At 41.0% G+C, this 24,825-nt stretch overlaps 1 protein-coding gene across 12 annotated transcripts in view; it reads right to left on the bottom strand.

The window, feature by feature from the left end:
• Positions 1-563: 563 nt before the first annotated feature.
• Positions 564-24,825, bottom strand: part of LOC144479533 (casein kinase I) — a 109,778-nt gene continuing 85,516 nt past the window's right edge. For 5 of the 12 annotated variants that reach the window (XM_078198331.1, XM_078198329.1, XM_078198330.1 and 2 more), the window contains 5 exons: positions 23,404-23,552; positions 19,922-20,002; positions 6,699-6,805; positions 3,769-3,850; positions 565-1,603 (listed from right to left, as the gene is read on the bottom strand). In XM_078198331.1, the coding sequence (XP_078054457.1) occupies positions 3,796-3,850; positions 6,699-6,805; positions 19,922-20,002; positions 23,404-23,552 (392 nt within the window). In that variant the 3' untranslated portion in view covers positions 565-1,603; positions 3,769-3,795. Of the gene's footprint in view, positions 3,851-6,698; positions 6,806-12,756; positions 12,862-19,921; positions 20,003-23,403; positions 23,553-24,825 lie in introns of all 12 variants that reach the window. The other 7 variants (XM_078198326.1, XM_078198325.1, XM_078198335.1 and 4 more) reach the window with 5 other exon arrangements.

Below are 24,825 nucleotides of genomic sequence, written 5' to 3'. Positions count from 1 at the left end.
GGAGCTGTGAAGCAGCAGTGCTAACCACTCTGCTACCGTGCCGCCCGTTCTGTCAGAGAATTGGTGCCGACTCGATGGGCTGAACGGCCTCCTTCTGCACTGTAAAGATTCTATGGGTCTATGGTTCCATGCAAGTTGTGTGTGTGGCTTGTTTTATATTGTACAGTACAATGCAAAAAAGTAGCTAATTAATTTATTAGTCACGAATAAGGCTTACATTAACACTGCAATGAAGTTACTGTGAAATTCCCCTAGTCGCCACACTCCAGCGCCTGTTTGGGTCAATGTACCTAACCAGCATGTCTTTCGGACTGTGGGAGGAAACCGGAGTACCCGGAGGAAACACACACAGACACAGGGAGAATGTGCAAACTCTACACGGACAGTGACCCAAGCTGGGAATCGAACCCGGATCCCTGGTGCTGTGAGGCAGCAGTGCTAACCACTGTGCCACCGTGCTGCCCATAATCTGACCTGATGCTTTTGTACAGTTTCAGAACATTTAGTTAACACAGCAAGAAGTTTGACATCAGAATGAACAAAAAAAATGCAAGACTCAAATATGAATTGCTTGTATTCCCTTTATTTGGTTCTTTTCACTTATTACAGTCACCAAAATTAATGACAGCATAATAAAATTTCTCACGTGCTTGTTGTGGATAGGGACCATTTTATGTCAAGCAAGTGTTAAATGACTGGGCAGCTTACAGAAAGCACAGTCCAACCTCCTCGGTTGCAGTGCTATTCTGAGCAGTATGGTTTATCACAAAAAGGTTACAAAATCTGAACCTAGACATTAATATACATCTTAACTGTCACAATAATACCCATCATGATAAATTGCATTCTGGCCAATAACAGACCCATCCTAGCAGAAAAGGCAGCAGGTGAATTTTGCAAAACATTGCACAGCATGCTGGTGATTCCACTGTGCTACCATGACGTTATTTGTGACTCCTCTTTCTATCCATTAAGTGGAAATAGAGATGATTCACAGTCAAACTCTTGGTCATTTCTGGCAGCTTAAACTGCCCACATAAATTTTTGAAAGTCTATATACAACAATAAGTATTAAAATAAGGTATGACCGTCAACAGCCCACCAAGCATTAGGTTTATATTTTTAATATACTCTCTGTTCAGCACTTGACTCAATTTTTCTATCCAAGGGAAATTAAACATTGGCTGTGCTGAATTGAGATCACCAGTATGAAAAGTGCATGTTTTCGGAAGTTACAAAATCAGTTCTGCCTTCTCTCAGGGCTGGTCTATAATATCCAACTGTAGATTTGTTTAGACTTCAGGGGCGGGAATTTAATAAAAAATACAACTGTGCAATACTAGCCTCTGCTAAAAACCTTTGGGCCGGCTCACATACCTGACATGCTGAATTCTCCATTTCCAGAAAAAATGTAATAGCTCACAAGATGTTTGTGAACGCAAAGCTTAACATTATTTCAGAAAAATACAAGCAGTATGATTTTCACCTAAAACGTCTTCATATTTTCACTTGCAGAAAGGACCAGGCACACCTGCAATTTAGGTTTCAGGACTGCTTTAACCATATTGGCCAAACTAACCCTCTGAACGAATACTCGATGATACTTTGGAAAGAAAAAAAAATAAATGCAAAAAAAAAGTGTTACTTCAGTTTATTTCCATACAAAACCCATCACTTAGTACTGTAGCTTCTTCATTAATATATTACGATGCAAGCATATCAAACAATGTTGACCATGGGGACCAGGTAACAGAAGATCGGGGGCTAACATTGTCAGCACTTTGTTCCTGTGTTGTCCTCCTTGTATCTCAGTGGCAAATGGACACTATCCACAACAACACTTAAGCATTCAAAACATTTTTTAACCAACTAAAAACTGAATGTTACACAAATAAAATGTTGCACATGGTTGTGGATGAGTGTTTCTCTGCACCAAAAGAAGACCTGTTAGGTACTGCACCAATGGAAATAGCTTCAGTAGAAGTGACTCACAGTCAAGGACGTAACCTATAAGCTTATTTACGTGCAGGACACCAATGGTTCACTCTAGGTAGAAGCTTATAATCCAAGTTTTACTTGTACCTATAGTTACCAAGAATCTATTGAGATGGACAATCCATCAACAGCCCAGTCTTATCAGGGGTCCATTGTAAGTACCCTAATTTCCTGAGAAAAACCTGCAGCCTTAAAACAAAAAGGGAGATAGAGTAAGTCCTAAAATGGTGTAACATTTTCAATTAAATGTATTTCAAAGTAAAAACAATGGACTTTCTAAATAAAATTGTGCATAAAATCTTTGTGGTTCGACACACCAAGCGTATGGCTATCCAAACAGCTTACTGAAAACAATGGGTAAAGCTGGTAACTGGTAAACCTCAGAAGTCAGATTTACTTCAAATTAATTTCTGTCCCAATTAAGACTCTACTAGCTGTGGTTTCCAACTGAGAAATTGAGGTACTTTGTCACTAACTTTCCAATAAAGTAATTGAAACCTGGAGAATTCTCTTTGCTGTCGGATGGGCCTGACTAAATAAATCACTGCTGACTCAACTCTTCTTCATCATTCTTGCTTACAATGAAAACTTCATAATTTCCGAGTCCTTTTGCTTACCTTTTACTCAAGTTGAACTAGCTCAAGAATTTTGTCTAGAAACCTTCCAAAGTGCTTTGCAGTAAACCTGCCAATGCCAAATGTTTTGAAATAAGGGACCCTTTCTTATCTTGAGCTCCTTTTTGAGTACTGGCAACAAAACTTGAGTGATCTCTGATTATACGGCATGATTAAGACTGAAGCCTTCAACTGTACAAAACCCTTCCCCTATGAACTGGGTTGCTTTGCCTAGATCCAATATAAACGGTGCCTCCATTAAAAAAAAGGCCCATTCACCTGTATAGTGTCTGAAGTGCCCTGTTATCACATGGTACAGCTGCTAAGATTCAGACGATAACCATCTCCTGTATATATAAGGCCCTCGTGCCATCTGGACCAAAGTTCAAACTAGATCGGAATTTGAACACGATTTCTTTTTTTCTGTGAACTATCAGGTCCTAATTCTACCCAGTTTAATAATGCAACTGCTTCATTTACATTTTGCAAACATTATTACATTTAAAAACATGCTACGTTTCCTACCATTTTTGTATTCCCTTAAAAAGGTACATAGAAACAGTTTTTGCACAATCAGATCCAAAAGCTCTTAACACACGGTTATCGAAAGTGCAATTAAAAGGGGAGAAGAGCCTACTAGGACTCTTCCTCATCCCAACAGTACCCAATGACAGTGACTACACCACGCATTCAGGCTGATCAAAACAAGGGGGGGGGGGGGGGAAAGAAAAAGAAAAAAAAAAAATCATCGTATGACTTGCAATTGTAACACTGGAGATGAGTGAAGCATGTCTGGTGTTGAGTTTCAAATTATATCAGCAGCCCACAAAAATCTTGACGTAATTGTTGTTTCGTTCTGGAACTTTAAAAACTTGAACTCGACAATGCCTTGATCCCACTGAGAACTAATCCTATTTAATGCAGATTTCGGGTGTTTATTTCAAAGACGATGCTTTTGTGGATTCCCACGGAAAAGGAAGTAAAAACTTTGCACGGTGCATTTGCCAAGTCCACTAGTATGAACTTCACAGCAGAAAAGAGTACCAATGCGAGAGGCCCAAAATGCTGGGCAGGAAAGTCATGATCTTAGACAACAGCAGATGCCTGCCACAAAAGGGATGGATTTCTGAATTTATGACTGGAAAGTTGCAGAACACACTTGTAAGTCTCACAGCAGTTTCCAGAGTCACTTATGGCGCTGAATGGTTTTCCTCTTCCGCCTCTTGAAGAAACAACAGCACCTTAAAAAATAAAACGCACAATTAGTTCAAGGCTGAAAAAGAAAAGGTCACCTGTGTTCCTGCTAAAGGTTTTAGTTGACTGTAAAAGATCGCAAAGTTCCTGTTGGTATCAGCCAGAACTAGATCGTCACTTGAATCTGACTATCTCCTTTCTGCAGGCAATGCCGATAATTGAAGTCATCTGGTCAATAGAAAGTGAATATAGTAGATGGTGGATTGAAGGATTTTTTTCTGGTCATAGATATTTTTAGGTGTTAATATATTTATGAATAATAAATTCACTACTATATGAACTGGCGGCAGGGTGGCACAGTGATTAGCACTGTTGCCTCACAGCGCCAGGAACCGGGGTTCCATTCCAGCCTCGAGTGACTGTGTGGAGTTTGCACATTCTCCCCGGGTCTCCGTGGATTTCCTCCGGGTGCTCTGGTTTCCTTCCACAGTCCAAAGGTGTGCAGGTTAGATGGATTGGTAAATTGCCCCTTTGTGTCAGGGGGGCTGGCAGGATAACTATGTGGGGTTACGGGGATAGGGCCTGGGTTGGATTGTGGTCAGTGCAGACTTGATGGGGCAAATGGCCTCCTTGTGCACTGTAGGGATTCTGGGTTTCTATGAAAAGAAAAACAGCTTTATGCACTTTTAAAAAATCATTTTATCTTGTGCTCATCAACATGATGCTAAGAACCTATCATATTTCTGCTTTGGACACCGGAGTATTAGCATTGAATGCTCTCATGACAATGCAGATGGAAAATAAATCCTCCTTTACTGTTAAAATGATGTGAATGCCATAGCTTTAGCAGAACAATCTCGGAATGCCCCACCCAATTTTTCTCAAATTGTATTGACTTGTGAGCAAGTTTTGTGTTACTTGTGCCTACGAGCTACTGAGTTAAAACCGTTGCAATTCATTTCACATTGGATTCATATAACCATCAGAAAGGCAAGCTTTTCATCTCAGGAATGTCATGCAAGAGGTTGAAGGGCAGCGTACAAGCCGACCCCCACTGACATACCAAATTCTGTTCCTATACCAATAATAAACGGGTGCTCTGATCTCAGATTTAAATAACACACACCCCCCAACAGTCAAAACCCCACATAAACAGGGAGAGCCCCCCCCCTCCCACCACAGATAAGGAGGAACACCTTCCCACCCAATACACGAAAGGGCAACCCCCCCCCCCCCCAATAATTACATCACTGGCAGATTACATCAGTGGCAGGTGAGGGAGGAGCATCATTCTGAGATCTTGCTGGCACAAATCCCATTTATAGCCTAAGATTTAGCAGCCATTATGGGATTTGCGCCCATGGCTAATGTGGCCGCTAAATCGTGGCCAACATGTTAATAGACAATATCAGGTATAGAAATTTGGAACATTCAACAGATGTCCCAAGTCAGATTTGTGCAAGACATTCAGTATTGAATGTGAAACAAGATAATGCTAGAGTTAGTTTGGAACGTAATGGTTAGATCTGTCCTGGGCTGCACACAGGTATAAGCTGAACAATTGGTTTGCCTCTACATTCAACACTTTTTGCCAAATAGAAGATTGTCTGTGTATAATAGACACCTACGTACCCAAAAAGCGACTTACGATAAGGCACCTGGTACTTCCGGCTTTCGTTTTCCCCCTATTCTAATGGGAAAGTACCTATTTTCATAAGTATTTTCTTTCAGCTGAACCGCTGAGATTGGAACTTTGGTATGTGGTAGAATTAAGCTACGAACTCACATCCCATGGTACTCTGGATGTTGTACATCAGTGTTTCAAGTGCACTATGCCATTAAACCCATCCTTTTGTGGCTGCATGTTTAAGGAGGTCTAAAATTTCCCATCGAATGGGAAAGGAAGAATCACAGGAAGAGTGATCCTAGACCAAGTTGTACACAACGACAACTGGGAATCATTTCTAATAATAATGAATTCTCAAATGGCCAAAAATGGGAAAGGAGGAAAATGTTCTGAAATAACAGTCTTTCCAAAATGTGATTCATGCCTAAGTAATTCAGACAGAAATTCAGAAAGCTTAAATTTTCTAGGTAGACTAGATGTTCTACATCACAACACATAAAATTAACTTCACTACCAAGGCTTGGAGCCATCATGAACCCCTAACTCCTGTGGCGCATGTGTTGTGAAGGTTGGTCTCATTACAGCCTCAAATGCAAGCAAAGGTTTTCAAAAGCTCAGAATAAACTACATATTTTAACTAAGCGAGGAGAAAAAAAATGGTTCAAACCTTGTGTTTGAATAACTGACCTGATCTATTTGGAATTCTACACTTCCAACATCATTTAACTCACAAAACACAGGACCAAAAGATTGATTTGCTTGTAAGCCATTTGTAGCTTAACAGATTTGAGACAGAATCTTTGATCCCCCTCTCTCCCCCTGCTCTCTAACGAATCCACTCCATTCTGAATACGTAGACTCTTGAGCTCTGTTGCAGAAAACCATGTCACGGTCTGTCCCTGTGTAGACTAGCAGGAACAGAATGTAATACGACGGTTACTGATGGAGTCTTTGTAAAGCTGAATAAATTTTAAAAATCAGCTTCAAGTGTGAAATGTACTTTGCAACTTTCAAATCACGCCTATTTGCAATTATATTCAAAAATGAACTGCTGTCCATTTTTAACATGGAATGTCCTGATCAAGCTGTAATGCTTTTGCAGTGGAACTAAAGCTTCAGAACCAAATACATGGTTTGTCTTAGATGCACATCTTAAATCATAAGACGTGCTATCACTCGTCCTTTCAAAGCGTACAATAATCAAGGACTTGTATTTGCTTAATATTCAAAATTAAAAGTAAATGTTGAAGATTAGGAGAAATTCATACTTGGTATCATCTGCCACTTCAATTTCTGCTGGGGCTGTGATGGGTGCATTGGAATGTCCTGCTGTGGGGTCATCTGTGTTAAGCTCTCCGTTTGTTGAACTCACCACCTTAAAAAAAATACACAGAAGATAATTTGAAATATACAATTTGATGCTACTTATTTTATTCTGTACCATGTACTATATATTTAAAGAATCAAGAAAAAAAATGATGAGACTAAATCATCCAAAGTTGCGCTAGTAGTATTGTCACCCAAGAAACAGGGCAAATAAAACTAAAAACAGAAGTGATCAAAGCAACCACATGAATGTTCAATAACAATCAGGAGGCGAGATGGAAATGCTGCAAAAATAATCAACATTAGTCAATCGGTACTTAAACACTGCACAGAGCTCAGTGAAGAATGTTTAAGAAATTACAGTATGATCGGATCTCGTCGATAAATGTCTATTTACCTTGTATTTGCAAATATTGTAGGTAGATGCCAAAGAAAGTAAAACTTCAAATCATCACAACAATATTTCCTGCCCGCAACTCTTGATGTATCAAATTCCTGATCTCAACTCCATTGTTGTGTGGAATCACTTAGCGAAGACCAGAAAACCTCTTTAGCGACAGAGGAATTCTGAATGACTAATAGATTTGAGCCAGCTGATAGTATTCTTATCTACGGGTCAGACATTAGGTGGTAAACTGAGATGCTCTAAGGGAATGCTGCAATACTGGCAGATTTATGCCTATAGATAAAACATAAGCCCCATTTCTGTCCGTTCCACTGCACCGTTTGAAGAAAAAGAAAATTCTCCGAACGTCCTAACCAACAATTCCTTTTCACCCAGCATTGCCAGAAAGTAAGTTTTCTGCGTAGACACTGACCAAGAATTTGATTAATCAGTGATTCATTTCATTTACATGTGGGAGGTTTTTGCTGCGTGAAATGCCTTTTCAAATACTCACGCACCTTTTAGTAACGGATTACAGAGCTGAATTGGCAGAGGCCTAGAAATAGGCCTCAGTCCACTCCTTGGCTAGGAAAGACTATGGTAGGATAGGGAGAGTGCAAGAGAGATTGGGTTTAGTCTGCTGCATCTATCCAAACATCTGAACTCCCACCTTGCACAGATAAAAATCCAAGAGCATCAATCCGTGTAAGAAGGAAGAAATAACTGCTTTTATATAGCATCTTATGCCTTCAGGATGCCCAAAAATGTTGCATAGCCAATGGATTACTTTTTGCAGTGTGGTCACTGTTATATACTGCCAGTCTGGCCTGACATAGGCTCAAACCTGTACCTGTTAGCAGTTCAATGAACAATATCTTCCTTAAGATGACACAATTAATGATGGCAGATTGGAATAAATTACTTGCGGTACAATTAGAAATTCTTAATCAGGCATATTTAAAAGGACAATACTGATGATTGACCTTTTCATGCATCAGAATCTGAAAGGGTCGGCCAGTCTTGAGGCTCTTCCCACATTGCTCCAGATAAACTGGTAGTCAAATACTCGAATATATTAGTTGGTCTTGGTTAGATAATTAGTAAAAACCTCGTCAGTGCTGGAAACCTGTACTGCTTTAGCTAGTTAATCTCCAGCAGACTTTGGTTAATTTTTTTTAACTAACCTATATTCAGGTTCTCTTGGATTAGAAAAGTTGGTTGCATCGCCATATGCAGAGTTGATGTGATCCACACATGCGTGGAGAAACGCTTAAGTGGATTTCTCAGTAGTTTTATTTTGAAATTCAAGGTATTAGGTTTTCATTATGCATGCCAAACATCAGCTCGATTGAAAATAAATCTTTTGATTATTTCCTCTCAGTTTTGATGTGAAAATTTATAATTCACTGGGGAAAACCGAGGACATTTAGTTGACACTCATCCATTCACACACTAACTCTCAACCAATTGCAGGTGTCAAATTAAACGGTTCAAGATTTTCCTCAAGGTTGGAGATCTTTCTGGTGCTAGGAAAATTCAGTCACTAAATGCAAGATACCGAGCATGGAACACTGAAGAGAAGTACTTTGTGCGCTTACTGCCTGATAAAACTGATAATTACACCACACATGTGGCTACACTTCTAATTAATTGAGTATGAAGTGCTTTGCAATGGCCTATTTACTCTCTTAAAAGAATGACAGAAAATTCAACACTGAAGAGTTTGCAAAGAAATATTTCAGCAGACCTTGTGGAAACAACAAATCCTCAACAGGTCTGGTTAGTTTGCTGACTGTGCTTGGGGAATAGCAGGTGGAAGCACAATTCAGAGTCAGCTGCTACAATTTTCCTCAGAGGAAGTGATTTCCAGATGATGAAGGTGACTTTCATGAGTTTCCAGAGAGGGATCTGAAATCTCATCTGACAAAAAAAAAGAAAGATTGCCTACTTCTTGTTGCTCCTGTGTGGCCTGATGGTGCAACTGCTGTTCAGAGGTTAAATATAAAAACTTTTGTCAAGAGAAGCTTTGATTTTTGGTTATGGTGCAAGAAGGTGTAACAAACCAGACTGAGCTTAAGCATAGATACTACAGCACAGAAACAGGCCATTAGACTCATTGTGTCAGAGCTTTCTTTTTGCAAGAACTATACAATTTGTCTCCAATGTTTTCCCCATAGCTCTGCAAACATTGTGTACTTATGTCGTTCCCGAGATGATTACAGGACATTGCAAAGCACTTCACAACCACTTCATTTCTTTCAAAACGTAACCTACAATTCACCTCAAATCGCAAAACACAACTATTTGTACATTGCAACGGTCACACAATTAGCAATGGAGATGAACCACCAATTAAGCTATTTTAGTGATGTTGGCTAAGGGATAAATGTTGACCAGGTGACCTAGCAAACTCCTCTGTAATTCTTTAAATCGTGCCTTGGAATTTTTTGCGCCTACCCAAAAGTGCAAGTGTGATCTCTGTTCATTTGAAAGTTGGCACATTTAATGAGTATAATACTGTATAATCGTGTGTTGCTCTCAGTGTCAGCCAAGATTATGTGCTCAAGTCTCTGAAGTGGGCCTTGAACCCACCAGCGTCTGACCCAGACAGTGCAAGGAAAATCTGAAGGATGATTTACTCTGTACCCTTCTTATATATCCCTTCTAACACAGTTCAAGAAAAGTATTTGTAAAGGCCTGGAAGCAGTTTTCAAAACAAACATTTTGGAAAAGGATGAACAAGGCACTAAACGTAAAATTCTATGCTTCAATTACAGTTGCATGCAGCTAGAAATGTAGAGCACCATCATTACAGTGCCGGATTGAGAGTCTATGGACAGGGAAATCAGTTTGTGAGCATTGGTCCGCAGCCTTAGCTCAGTGGTAGCTTTCATCCCTGAAACAGAAGAAAGTTCCAGGTCCATTATGAAGCAAACACAATCCCAAGCTGATGTCTCAGTGTAATACTGAGGACGTGTTGTACTGTTTGAGGTGCTGTCTTTCTGTTGCAACGTTAAGCCGAGATCCCATCTATGCTCCTCTGAATGTAAAAAAATCCTGTGACACTCTTTGAAGGAGAGCAGGGGATTTCTCACTGATGCTCTGGCCAACCCTTATCACTTAACCAATACTGTTGAACTGTTTCGTCTGTCATTTACCTCATTACTTGTGATCTTGTTACGTCCAAATTATACCACACACGTGGCTACACTTCTAATTAATTGACTGCAAAGTGCTTTGCAATGGCTTGTCAAGCAAGGCACTATATTGTTTCCTTACATTTCATTATACCTCAAGACATTAACCTGGCAGGGAATCTGGTGAAAGAAAAATCTCTGCTTCAATGTGCAACTGCATATATTTAAAATTTTTAATGCGTACAAATGGATACAAAGTTACTGGTGTAAGATTCAGAATGCATATTCTGATGCACATCACTGCATGATCATACTTGGGCTCAACTAAAAATATACATACGGCTTGCACAAACTTGCCTTTTTCTTTGAAGATGATGCAGATCATTATGGTCACCACTGGCAGAAAACATCCAGAAAGATAATATCCAACACTCGTCTATAATCAGCAGTTGACAAAAAACTAACACCACCAATCAATTCCCTCCATTCCTCAAGAAGTGCTTGCCCTGGAATTGAACCTGAAGGTGAATCATGCTGGAGAGATAGTGGGTGTCAGCTGATGTCCAGCATTTCCTCCCTTGAACTGGTCAGTGTCCTTGTGACAAACCTAGACAGTGTGTGCTGGTAGGCAGGCGATCATAGTCTCGGCACAAGCCTGATTCCACCCAACATCCAAAAATACAGATTACTAACCAGCTTCTTAGAAACAGTAAATCGAATTGAGATTCAGATCAATCATGATCCAACTAAATTACAGTAGGTTCCAGGGGCTCAACGTCCTACCTCTGTTCCTGTGTGAAAATAGTAACTTCAGTTGATGTTGGGTACCTCGCTTTAGGAAGGAGGCGACGGCGGCAATCCAGAGGCTGCCGAAAGGATTTACATGAATGTTTCCAGATGAGAGACTTCAGTCATGTGTATAGATCAATGAAGCTGGGATTTAGAGAGAAGGTCAAGAGGAGATTTTAGAGGGGTTCAAAATCATAAGGGATCTGGACAGAGTAGAAAGAGAGAAACTGCTCTCATCAGGCATGGTAGCACAGTGGTTAGCACTGTTACTTCACAGCTCCAGGGACCTGGGTTCGATTCCCAGCTTGGGTCACTGTCTGTATGGAGTTTGCACATTCTCCTCGTGTCTGCGTGGGTTTCCTCCGGGTGCTCCGGTTTCCTCCCACAGTCCAAAAATGTGCGGGTTAGGTTGATTGGCCATGCTAAAATTGTCCCTTAGTGTCCTGAGATGTGTAGGTTAGAGGGATTAGCGGGTAAATATGTAGGGATATGGGAGTAGGGCCTGGGTGGGATTGTGGTCGGTGTAGACTCGATGGGCCGAATGGCCTCCTTCTGCACTCTAGGGTTTCTATGATTTCTATGGTGTTAGAGTCAAGAAGCAAGGGACAATTTAAATCTCTGAAGTGGGCCTTGAAACCACCAGCGTCTGACCCAGACAGAGCAGAGGAAATCTGAAGGATGATTTGCTCTGCATCCTTCTTATATATCCCTTCTAATACAGTTCAAGAAAAAAGCCTGGAAGCAGTTTTCAAAACAAACATTTTGGAAAAGGATGAACAAGGCACCAAAAGTAAAATTCTATGTTTTAATTACAGTTGCGTGCAGCTAGAAATACAAAGCTCTAACACCAATGAGTACTCAAGAGACCAAAATTAAATTGTTTGGCAAAAGAATCAGAGGCGACAGGAAGAAAAACATTTGCTCCCAGTGAGTGCTTAAGAGTATGGAATGAACTGCTTGAGAATGTGGTGGAGGCAGATTCAATTGTGCCCTTCTAGCGGGCACTGGATAACTACCCGAATAGAAAAAAAATGCAGGGCTACAGGGAAAAGGTGGTGCTAGCTGAGTAGCTCAGAGAGCTGGCCTAGACACGATAGCCTGGGTGTTCTCCTTCCATGCTGTAACTACCCTGTGATTTTATTCCTCTCCCAAGCCTATCGACAGAGGTCCATTTTAGTTATAGCGCTACACCTCAAATGAGCTCAATTAATTCAATATAAAAGAAGACATTGAACATAGAACCTTGCTGGTCCATATCATTGAGGGCAAGTTATGATACCACTCGCGCAACGTTTTACAATTTTGGATCCTGGCTAACTGCACAGATTGCTGGATTGCCAACCATTTGTCTTGCACCCAAAATCTGAACAGGAACCCACGAAGTGTGGTATATTTGGTTTTCTCCATTTTACCCATCCTTTAGAAGTCTGTGCACTGGTAATAAATAACCACTCTGGTACTATATAGCTGTGTAATCAATTACTTATTACCATATACAGTTAAACTGAATATCATAAAGTGATTGCAATATGAACATCACTGGAAATCCAGTTTAATGCAGAATTAAGTAGGTGAAGAATACAAATACTTGGTACAGTAGAAATTAAATTAGTTTGCAAGGATGGCACATCAGTTTTATGAGCAACACACGCAAGAATGGTTAGATCGTGCAACCAACGCAGAAAGTACCTGTACGGAACCTCCAAGCCTGTCTGATGCCAGATGTGTTCCCAAATGTTGTGTACTGGGTTGACAGCTGGAATGAGGTTCCCAAGCTCCGTTTCGATCTGCCAACTGCCAATGTTAAAAAAAGGAAAAAAAAAGAAAAACAAAACAGAAAAAAAACACAAAAGTAAGGGGAGAATCATGCCAAGGCAAGCAGATACAGCAATTATATAAAAAGCAAATTAGTAAATCTGCCAAATTAAAATTGCAAAGTGCATTAGAAAACGAGTGAGTGAAAATGATGACAACAAGTGAGGCAATATCAGTGAGCAAACAGAAAATAATAATAATGGTTAAGGTGCAAGAGCAATTCTAGCATACAAAGAAAAAAAGCCAACTTCCATTAAAGTAATCCATCTATTACCCCTAGCTTTAGAACTCTTTAGGGTTTGGAAAAACTTCCACTTTCCAATTAAATAGGTGAAATTCTGAATTTGCTGTGTTATGGAGCAGGAAATAATTTTTCAGAACATTCCCCTCCCTCAGGAGATTAAATATGCTGGACAGAGTTCCATAGGAGCAGGATCAAAGGAGTGCTGAATATTTCTTGTACAAGTGCGAGCGGCTCATGGATTTCATCATCATCAAGATTGAGACAATCTGATCAGCTGCCTCTACCACATCCCTCCCCAACTCACTGGGTCAAATTCCCTTTAGTGTGCCCCTGTGCCATAGCCCTGAACTCTCACTTTTCTCTGGCTTTCCTCCTAGCTTCAGTCATATCCTCTCTTGAGCTCATCTTGTCCACGAGACCCATTTGCTATTCCCACTAAACTGATCACCCAAGTTCCCTTCCAGACCCCCATGTTAGCTAATATTGTGGACAGTTCCCTCTTCAGATGTTGTCTCTCCCTTCTTTAAATCAGTCATCAGCCCTCTCCTCAAAATAACAACCTTTGACCCACTGTCCTTGACAAATTACACTCGAATCTCCAACCCACCTTTCCATTCCAAAGTCCTTGAATGTGTTGGTGTCAAATCTATCAACTCTCTTTGAACGCTGTGTTTGAATCTCTCCAATCAGATTTCTGCCCTTGCCATAGGACCAAAATGACGCTTACCAAAGCACAAATGATATCTTATGGGACTGTGACAAGGTAAACATTCGCTCCTCATTCTTCTCGACCATCTGTAGACTTTAACATGGCTGACCACATCAGCTTCTTCCAATTTCTTTCTACTGTTGTACAACTGGGTGGGACTGCCTTTGTGTTTCCTCTCCTATCCAATTGTTGCCAGAGTCCCTGTCTGCTCTCTCATTCTTGCCTCAGGACATTTTTCATGTGCACACTGTCTCTCAATGACAAAGTTAGTTTCCACATGTAGCATTACAACATCCAGCACCACCACCTCTCTAAACTCCTCCACTGTTGCTAACTTATCTGACTACTTATGCAATAGCACTGAATGAGCAGAAGTCTTCTCTAATTAAATATCCAGAAGACTGAAGCCATTGTTTACAGTCCCCATTCCAAACTCCGCTCCCTGGCAACAGTCTGAGATTAAGTCAGCCACTTCATAACCTTGGTGTCACATCTGATCCTGAGATGAGTCTGTGACCTCATGTTCACGCTATTAGTAAGACCGCCTATTTCCACTTACATAAGATCAGCCTACCTTGTGAGTTTCACCTCCTGCCGCTGAAACCCTCGTGTTCACACCTTTGTTACCAATAGACTTACTATCCTCTTGCATTCCTGGTTGGGTCTCCCACATTTCCCCCCCATAAACTTGAGGTCACTCAAAACTCTGCTGTCCATACCCCAACTCGTGCTAAGTCTCATTTACCTATTACCCTTGCACTCATTGATCTACAATGGCTCCTGCTCAAATTACATTGACTTTAAAATTCTTATCCTTGTTTTCAAATCCCTCCATAGCCTTGTCACCTCCCTATCTCTTGCCATTTCGTCCAGCTCCACAACTCTGAGGTGTCTGCGCACCTCCAATTCTGGTTTCTTGTGAATTCCCAATTTGAATTGCTTCACTGTTAGTGGCTGTGCCTTCAGTTGCCTTAAGCCCCAAGCTCTAGAGTTCCCGCCCTACACCTTCCTTTCTCCTTTAACATGCTCCTTAAAACCTACCTATTTGAGCATGCTTTTGGTTACTGACCTAACATCTCCTTGCAAGGCTCAATGTCATCCTTTGGTTTATAATGTTCCTATGCAGCACCATGGGACATTATATTAAAAGTTATAGACAGTTATAGAATCCTACAGTACAGAAGGCGGCCATTCAGCCCATCAAGTCTAGAGCGACCACAATCCCACCTAGGCCCGATTCCCGTAACGCCATGCATTTACCCTGCTAATCCCCCTGACACCAAGGGCGAATTTATCATGGCCAATCCACCTAACCTGCACACCTTTGGATTGTGGGAGGAAGCCAGAGCACCCGGAGAAAACCCACACAGACATGGGGAGAACGTGCAAACTCCACACAGTTACCCAAGGCTGGAATTGAACCGGGTCCCTGGCACTGTGAGGCAGCAGTGCTAACCACTGTGCCATTACATAAATACTTGCTGTTGTAAATTGTTGTTACTATGTTCCTTATACATTGCAAAAGGATGTTATTTTGCAACTGTGAAAGCATCTTCCAACCAAGTAGCAAATGCATTCAGAAAACAAACGATCGACTTAAGTGGGTAACTTACCAAGCATTTTGATTGAATAGATTCAAGTTCAGATTTTTTTTAAAAAACCGATAGCCCACTAAGCTTTTACAAGTTTAATGTTTTGGTTAAATACAATAATTTCAATGTAGATCTAACATGAATATGAATTTGATATTTATACTCAACTCTGCTCTGAACCAGGACAGATACTGAATAGAATTAAAATGACTTAAGGATTTAAAATAAAGCTAATAAGCTACTTCTTGATTTGAACTCCAGCTTCTTCACCTCTCTTCCATTCGGTGTCATCCCCTCGAGTTTATCATAATACTGTCAAATGGAACATTGTTGGAAAATGGCAATTTTTTTTCTTACTTTGAATTTCACACCTACACTGCCCATTATTTCTTTAGCCTCTTGTCCCTTTTGAAGCCCGTCTCTCACTCAAACATTTTTCTTGCTTACAGGTTTTGAGCTGTGAACTCAGAAAAAGGCAACCATCCAGCATACTTCTGAAAAACAGCCCGAACAAGAGGCTTTACGGCCAAGGTCACTGCTTCAAGGTGACTGAATCAATTTGAACTCATTTTGATGATACTGGATGTCAGATTTTGCTTTGTGACTTGTGTCACACTGAGGAAACACACTCAATGGTTTCATGCATGATGTACGAAAAGGAGCAGATAAAGTTGAAGTGGTTTTGAAACATCATGGCTTAAGCTGCAGCTATTTACAATATTTCACGATCATCTGTAGTTAACCGCTTTTCACTCAACCGTCCAGCTTTCCTGGCCCACAGTTATGGTGGCTAGAAAACTGGGTTTACAGTTGTAAACAGCTGGAAGTACAAATAAAATTGATCTACATTTTAAACCTGTTTAAACTCTACTTAAAATTGGAGCACATTGTGAGCTACAATAAGGGGGCTTCACATTACCACTTAGTTATACCCATGCATAATGGGCCAATTTCAGCTGACTTCTCATCAACTGTTTGGGTGGATCCTTCCTGCCCCATGAAAACAATGTAAACAAAAGCATAATACCCATACAAGATGGTTTAGAAACTACAAACTTGACTTCACTCAACTCCAACACAGGAATGATATTCTCTGACCCAAAATACTAAAAAAAGGAGGATGACTGCATTAAAGCTGTTGCTACCAAGATTGATGTTCGGGGCGGCACGGTAGCACAGTGGTTAGCATTGCTGCTTCACAGCTCCAGGGTCCCAGGTTCGATTCCCAGCTTGGGTCACTGTCTGTGTGGAGTTTGCACATTCTCCTCGTGTCTGCGTGGGTTTCCGCCCACAGTCCAAAGATGTGCGGGTTTGGTTGATTGGCCAGGTTAAAAATTGCCCCTTAGAGTCCTGGGATGTGTAGGTTAGAGGGATTAGCGGGTAAATATGTGGGGGTAGGGCCTGGGTGGGATTGTGATCGGTGCAGACTCGATGGGCCGAATGGCCTCCTTCTGCACTGTAGGGTTTCTATGATTTCTATGTTAGAGCTGCATACAAGACATAATTTGCATTTATTATTATGCATATCTGAAGCGAGCAGAAAATTCACATCAGGTCCCAAACGAGTGTTGCCCTCTTTTTAGGTCAAACCAAATAAACAAACTCAGATTAAGTCAGGACAAAGTAAAAGGGGCAGCTCCCCAAAAAGGAGGGGGAACAGCCCGAACAGAAATCAAAGTACACAAGCAGTGAAAGTTTTGCTCCTGTTAATGCTTGACATGTCCTGCAGTAATGTTCACAAAAATGCAAATCTGCAGCTGAAAAACCAACAAGGCAAAACCGGGGAGTTTATTCTTCCTCTGGAGTTTCTTACATTTCACGGATGCATTGCCTTTCTGTTAATTATTCAAAATGAGTTACAACCACTATAGAAATGCCCAAACACAGAAGTCACGCACACTGTTGCTTCCATGAATGAGAGGTCTCGTATGGGTGACAGAATCATAAGGAACAGGAGCTGGAGACGACCATTAGGCCCACTGAGCCTGCACCACCATTCATTATCATGGCTGATCTTGGGTTTTAACTCCACCTTTCTGCCTGCTCCCCATATCCCTCGATCGCCTGAGACACCAAAAATCTGTCTGTCTCGGCCATAAACACATGCAGCAATGGTGTAAAGAATTCTAAAGATTCACAACCCTATCAGTGAAAAACAATCTCTCCTCATCTCAGTCCTAAATGATCAGCCCTTTACCCTGAAACAGCGTCCCCTATTCCCCAGCCAGGGGAAACAACCTCTTAGCATTCATCCTGTCAAGTCATTTAATCTCAAATGTTTCAATGAGATCACTTCCAATTCTTCTAAACTCCAGAGAATACAGGCCTAATTTACTCAGCCTGTCATAGGACAACCCTTTCATCCCAGAGACCAATTTAGTGAATCGTCGTTGTACTGCCTCCAAAACAAGTATATATTTTTTCCCCCCCCCGATCAGGAGACCAAACGGCAGAGTTTTATTTTAAGGTGTGGTCATAGCAAAGACACAACTTCTTTATTCTAGTATTCCAGTCCCCTTGCAATAAAGGCCAACATGCTGTTTGCTTTCCTGAATGTTTGCTGTACCTGAACACTAACTTTTCTGCTTCTTGGATCAGTACACCCAAGTCTCTCAGAACATTTCCAAGTTTCACACCTTAAAAAAAAAAGCAATTCTGCTTTTCTATTCTTACAGCCAAATTGTATGACCTCACCCTTCCCGGCACTTTGTTACCCATGCATTTAACTTGTCCAACCAAATCAGTCTGCAGTCTCTGTGTCCTCCTCACAACTTGCATTCCCATAGAGCTTTGCGTCGTAGTCTTGAGTCACAAAGGAATTCTTTATAAGAGTAATAAGTGAGATATTCCACAGCAGCCTACTAAGCAGCCAAAGGAAATATTAGCAAGTGCAAAGTATTCGACTGTGGTATGCGAATTGCCTCTTTGCACAGAGATAAGTTTTCAGAGTCAGGATCACAGGTAATCATTTCACCATACATGCACTAAGAAACTAAAATGGTGGAAATGGCATTTACACACAGTACAGTTCTCTCATAATACCCAACTTCCTCAAAATAAAGCATGTTGCAAGCATGATACAACGACCATAAAGCGATCGAGCATGGACAATTTATGGCAGTGGGTAGAAGGTAAGCAGTATAACATGTCATAGTCATGTAATGCATCCCATTAAGTCTGAATCATCAAACAGTCTGTTGGAGAAATCATAGTCGAATGCTGCACGCTGATGGGACAGAGTAAAAGTATATGCCAACGCCAGGTAAGTGAACCTATGCAAATTCCAGTGGAATGCAGACTACAAGTTCCAATACATCAATAGAAACACAGCTGTTCATCAGAACCATAGCATGTAAATACTTATAGGTTTCAATGAGCGCAAGAACATAAGGCAGCTATTTGCCCATTGAGCCTGCTCTGCCATTCAATAAGATCATGGGCTCAGCTCCACTCTCCTGCCAGCAAAGATTCAAGTATTAAATTCGGAAGTAGCACTTATTAATTTGAACAATTTGACCCAATACAACTTTTGTTATTGTATATGGAATTCCCTACTGCACAGTAATAAACATGTCTCAGCTTATCTGTTCTGCGGATGTAGAGTTCCACTGCACAATTTTAATTGTCCGTCATAATTTCTGTTTCCTGGATTAGATCCCATTCTAATATAGTAGCTCACAAATGAGCAAAGTTCCTTGCAAGGCACCAGTATTTTGCCAGATGACTGAACCACAGTACAAATAAAATTTGTACCGAGCACATATTGATGGAATGGTGCTAATGAAAATCAAGTACAATATAAATGCCTTAAAACAAATATTTATTCACCGGTTGTGCAAAATACTGGCTAGCCTCAATTCATTATTCGTCCCAGGATGTTGCTTGTGAGTATTTATCTTGAGCAATTCTTTTACAATTCAGTTCACCCAAGATTTGGGACTGGAGTCACATATAGATTAGGCCAGGTGGGAGTGACAGATTCTCGCCCCGAAAAAAAAATTACCGACCAGTTGAGATTTTGTGACAATTCAGCAACCTTCATGGTCAGTCTTTTCTATTACAAGCCAACAAAATAAGGAATGAATTTATCTTTGCAACGCACCACGGTGGGATTGAACTCTCAACTCAAGTTACCACAGGTCCACCAACTGCTGTGATATTATCCTCCACTGCTACATTACTATATCCTGGTGTAGTATTATGAAAGCAGTACATTAATCTAAGAGTTAAGACTTGGGGCTTCAAGATTTCAAAGTAGTTTACTGTACATCACTAAGCATGCAAATTTCAAACGGGCAAAACCACAGTTGCTGGTGGAAACCGCGAAATATACTGCACATTTTTAATGCACCCCCATCAAACTTTCATATAATAGTATAGAGTTACCAGGCTGTAGTAGATATACTTACTAAATTCCTGAATTCATGAACATTAAGATCATTTTGTGGAAGGCCCTATACACGGTTATGAGGAAAATATTCACCAAGTTCTTACCTGTTTGGTTTGTTGTGGCGCTTTATCACGGTTGGGTGGCGAGAGTGGTATGTCAGCATGGATTGAACCAATAGGAGTTGGCTGAAATAAATGAAAAAAATTGCATTTAAAAAACTCCCTTTTCTGTTATTGTCGTTGTGGATCTTAGCTTGGGTTGTTCTTGGTTGACATTCTAACTCTATGCAGGACAAGCATAGCACGAGGCGTCACACAGAAGGCGATGGCCTAGTGGTATTATCACGAGACTATTAATCCAGAAACTCAGCTAATGTTCTGGGGACCTGGGTTCGAATCCCGCCACGGCAGGTGGTGAAATTTGAATTCAATAAAAGAAATCTGGAATTAAGAATCTACTGGTGACCATGAAACCATTGTCGATTGTCGGAAAAAACCCATCTGGTTCACTAATGTCCTTTCGGGCAAGAAATCTGCTATCCTTGCCTGGATTGGCCTACATGTGACTCCAGAGCCACAGCAATGTAGTTGACTCTGAACTGCCCTCAGGCAATAAATGCTGGACAGCCAGTGACGCCCATGCCCAATGAATAAAAAAAAAAAGAACCATCCCTCAGTAGGCTCTGTTGTCACATGATCTCAACACCGATGATTTAGACTGTCTATTTTCATAATTAATGTTAGCCCTTTGCACTATATTTCCCATTCCGCCCCCCCCCCCCCTCAGTCTCTGACTCTATTCAATACATCATCACTCAACACCTTTTTATTCTTCCCAATTGTTCACTCATTCCCCCACTCATGAAGTTAGCAGCCCAAATCCTCTGATATCCACTCAAGTGGTCATTCTTCATACAAGCTTAGACAGTGAGTGCGGATATGCTACAGAGATATCACAGCCAAGTGCTGGGTTTTTCCTCGATAGACATCAATTAATCCATACTCTATAGTAGGTGCAACTAGGTAGCAAGCAGGAGTGAGAACTTTGGGCAAATTTTTGTTTGCCCGAGGACACGAATGCTAATTGAAAGATTAACTCTCATTTGCTAGAGACTTGTAATCAATCTTGGGATCTATTCAGTCTGCAGTGCTCAATACTGCCCCATGCAACACAGTTACTCATTAAAAGGTGATGAAATTCAATGCAGATAAATTGCAGGTGTTAAACAGTAAAAAAAAAAATCAGAATCCCTACAGTGCAGAAGGAGGCCATTTGGCCCATCAAGTCTGCACCGACTCTCTGACAGAGTATCTTATCCAGGCCCCCTCCCCATAATTCCACACATTTATTATTGCTAATCCATCTAACCAACACAACTTGGGACACTAATGGGCAATTTTAGCATGGTCAATCCACCTAACCTGGACATCTTTGGATTGTTGGAGGAAACCGGGAGAATGTGCAAACTCCAGTCACCCAAGGTTGGAATTGAACTGGGTTCCTGGCGCTGTGAGGCAGCACTGCTAACCATTGTGCCACCAAACACAAAAATGGGAAACAATGAATGGTGTTGAATTAGTTAGGGCAAAAGCTGAAACTATTGAGCTAAAGATAATAATAGGAATAACACTGACTGTCCACTCACTGCACTGCAGATTAGCACAAAGTGTTGAGTCGTATTACCAATTGTGTCGATCATGTGCTGTGGTTAGGCCATCCCTTGAATAGAGCATGCAGACCCCATCTCCGGAGCAAGAGCTAAAACCAAGAAACACTACAGGAAAGAGCAACAAGGTTTGGCCCTAACATTCAGGAAGTAGATTGTATGGAAAGCTGGGATGCTAGCTTTCAATGGGGATGTAAAAGAAGAGAATGGAATTTACAGAGGTTAAATAGTACCAAGTAGAACAGAAAGGATTAATCTTTTGTGCTCTTTCAAATTAAAGCAACACAAGTAGAAAATGGTAAATGGCAAGTTAGAGTGTGATGGCTTTGGGAAATGGCCAGAGGAGAACGACAAAATGATTTCTAGCTTAAAGGAATTTGAGCTACTCTGACAGTTGCAAGGCCTTTTGACTTTAATAGGTCTTGGTCTATTTACTTAGCACCATACAGACTTACTGCTGACCTAATAGTGTTCTATACAGTCATTAAAGGGCTTGGCAGCCCTGTGAGTAGATTATTCCAGTTTAAACAGATTTGGAAGGGCCAAGGAAAATAAGTTTAGACTACGCAGAATAGGAATAGGCTGGTTGTTAAGTAGTTTTTCTTTTCCCGGACAGTAGTGGGCCTCAAGAACACACTCGTTGCCAGTTGGTGTGGTAGGTGCTGACACCCATCATACCCTCAAGAGGGAGCTGGATCATTCACACATGGGGCAGAGGCAACATTATAAGTGTCTTTCTGTACAAGATGCATGCGATCTTCTGGTCTAGTTTGGCCATCATATGGGACAGGTTTTGTGGATAAGCTATTCTGCAATCACAGCATAGAAAAATGGAAGGGGAGGCAGATGACAACCTTGGGGGAGGGGATGGGGTGGGGGAGGAGGCTGCACTCCTGCTCCTCCTGGCCCACAGGTAATACTATAATAGCCACTTAAGCCAGCAACTGACCTCCCATTTACTGTCAGGTTAAGCCACACAGCACCTGTTAAATAAGTGGATGTCTAATGAAAGTTCACCAAATAAAGTTTTTCACCTTTCCATAGCAGAAAGCTTGCATGCTAGCAAATCTGCTAGGCAGCACAGTGGTTAGCACTGCTGCCTCACAGTGCCAGGGACCCGGGTTCAATTCTGGCCCCGGGTTACTGTCTGTGCGGAGTTTACACATTCTTCCTGTGTCTGCGTGGGTTTCCTCCCCACACTCCAACGGTTGATTGGCCATGATAAATTGCCCCTTAGTGACAGGTCTAGCAGGGTAAATACGTGGGGTTACGGGGAAGGGGCCTGGGTGGGATTGCTGTCGGTGCAGGCTTGATGGGCCAAATGGCCTTCTTCTGCACTGTAGGGATTCCAAGATTTATATGGCAGGACAGGAATGTGTTCATTTTCAAAAAATCAATTTCCTGAAGGCACCAGCTCTTGCTGGGTATATTTCTATGCATATTGATTGTTCCCTGGTGCATTGCCAAGTTAGGAAATCTTCATAATAGCGAGTATAGACAGCAAGCGCCAGCAGATTATTCAAGTGAAAAGAAGCTGCAACCTGATGAACACAGGAGCAAGGATTTGCTCGATAATGAATGAGAACGAGAAACCTTGGGTGACCTCCCTCTCTGTAACTGAAAAGGCACAGGAGGTAAATGAAAGTGTCTTCCCCTTTACCCCGGCTGAAATTAGCTATCCTAGCAAAGACCGAGTCATATCTGAGAACTTTCTGTTCTGTGTGTCTCAGCTGCTTTCCAACCTGAGCCACAATAGGAGTGAACAGTGAAAACCAGTCATGGATTGAAACTATGATGAGTTTTCTTTACCCGCTGTCACATATTAAACAATTCACTATTTTCTTAATGTTTTTAGGGGTTCAGAGCACAAGACAACCTTGTTACGTTTGAAAGCCGATTGAAAATTTGTGGAATACTTACTAGTGGTTTGCCAACCCAGTCATATTCGTAATCAAACACAAAGCCATTTCTATCAAACAAATCGGTGAAGAGTTTTCGCAGGTATTCATAGTCTGGTTTCTCAAAAAAATCAAGTCTTCGTACATAGCGGAGGTACGTTGCCATTTCTTCTACCAAAAAAGATATTAAATTGAATTTTACACCTCATTATATTCATAAATAACCGTAAAGAGAAAGAACATTCTTGGAATAAACAAATCAGCAGACCATTCTTATTCAGCTGCATCTCAGCTACGTTCTACCGAGCCCTATTTCATCTATTCATCCATCTATTTCACCAGTTAAAAGTGAAGCAGATACACTGAAATTGATGCACAATGGATGCCTTTAGAGAGCATGCCTTAATCTTACTGCTTAGTTTGTCTTGAAGTCAAATGAAACTCATTTTTTTATCTTTTCACTTTCTAAAAGGACACATTCCATCTGTCTTAAGCACACCTCAAGTGTGCTTATTTCATCTTTACCTAGAAATAAAAATATTCAGGGAATGATACTAACCACAGGTAACATTTACTCTTATAGTCCGCTAAGTCTACATGGTAATTCAAGAGGAACAATAAACAAAGCTTGCAGTGTTTCCTAGGTTCACCTTGGTAGCGCTCTCACATCAGAGTCACTAGTTGAGAGTCCAAGTCCCATTCCAGGATCTGACTGCATAACCGAGGCTGACTGAGAGACTGAGCACAAGGTCCAATAGGAACTGATGAGAGTCAACATGGATTTGTAAAGGGAACTCAAGTCTATGCAACCTAACTGAATCTTTAGAGGACTTTACTAATATTTTAGATAAGAGAATGTCTATAAATAACATCCATATGGACATCCAGATGGCATTCAGAAGCATTTCAGGAAGAGATTATTAGCACAAATGAAAGTGCATGGTATTGGAGGCATTGCATTGACATAGGTTAGGAATTGGTAAAAAGGTTGAGTATGTTCATATTAAGAATGCAATTAGTGGTGTTCCCTCAGTTTTCCACTGTATCAATGAATTAGAGTAAGGAATAGAGTTAAATATCCAAGTTTGTCGTAGGTGGCAAAATGTGCAGATGGGGCCAGAAAATTGCAAAGGGGCATAGATAGATTAAGTAAGTGGGCAAATTTGTGGCAGATCGAATACAACTTTGGTAAATGTGAAGTCATCCATTTTGGACCCAAAAGATATAGATTAAAGTGTTTTCTAAATTGTAACAAGCTGGAACTATGTAGACAAGAGAAACTTAGGGGTTCCAAGCACAGAAATCACAAAGTTGTGGACAGTTACAGATAGCTGAAAAGACTATCTCAAAGACAGCTGGACTACAAAGGGGTGCAAGTTATACTACAGTTGTATAAAGTTCTCCTTGGACTGTATCTGGAAGTGTGTTTAACTCTGAGCAATGC

The sequence above is a fragment of the Mustelus asterias genome, chromosome 26, assembly GCF_964213995.1.
Source record: "Mustelus asterias chromosome 26, sMusAst1.hap1.1, whole genome shotgun sequence".
NCBI classification, from domain to species: domain Eukaryota; kingdom Metazoa; phylum Chordata; class Chondrichthyes; order Carcharhiniformes; family Triakidae; genus Mustelus; species Mustelus asterias.
Note: the sequence above shows the minus strand (reverse complement) of the source record. Positions and strands in the feature narration are given on the sequence as shown.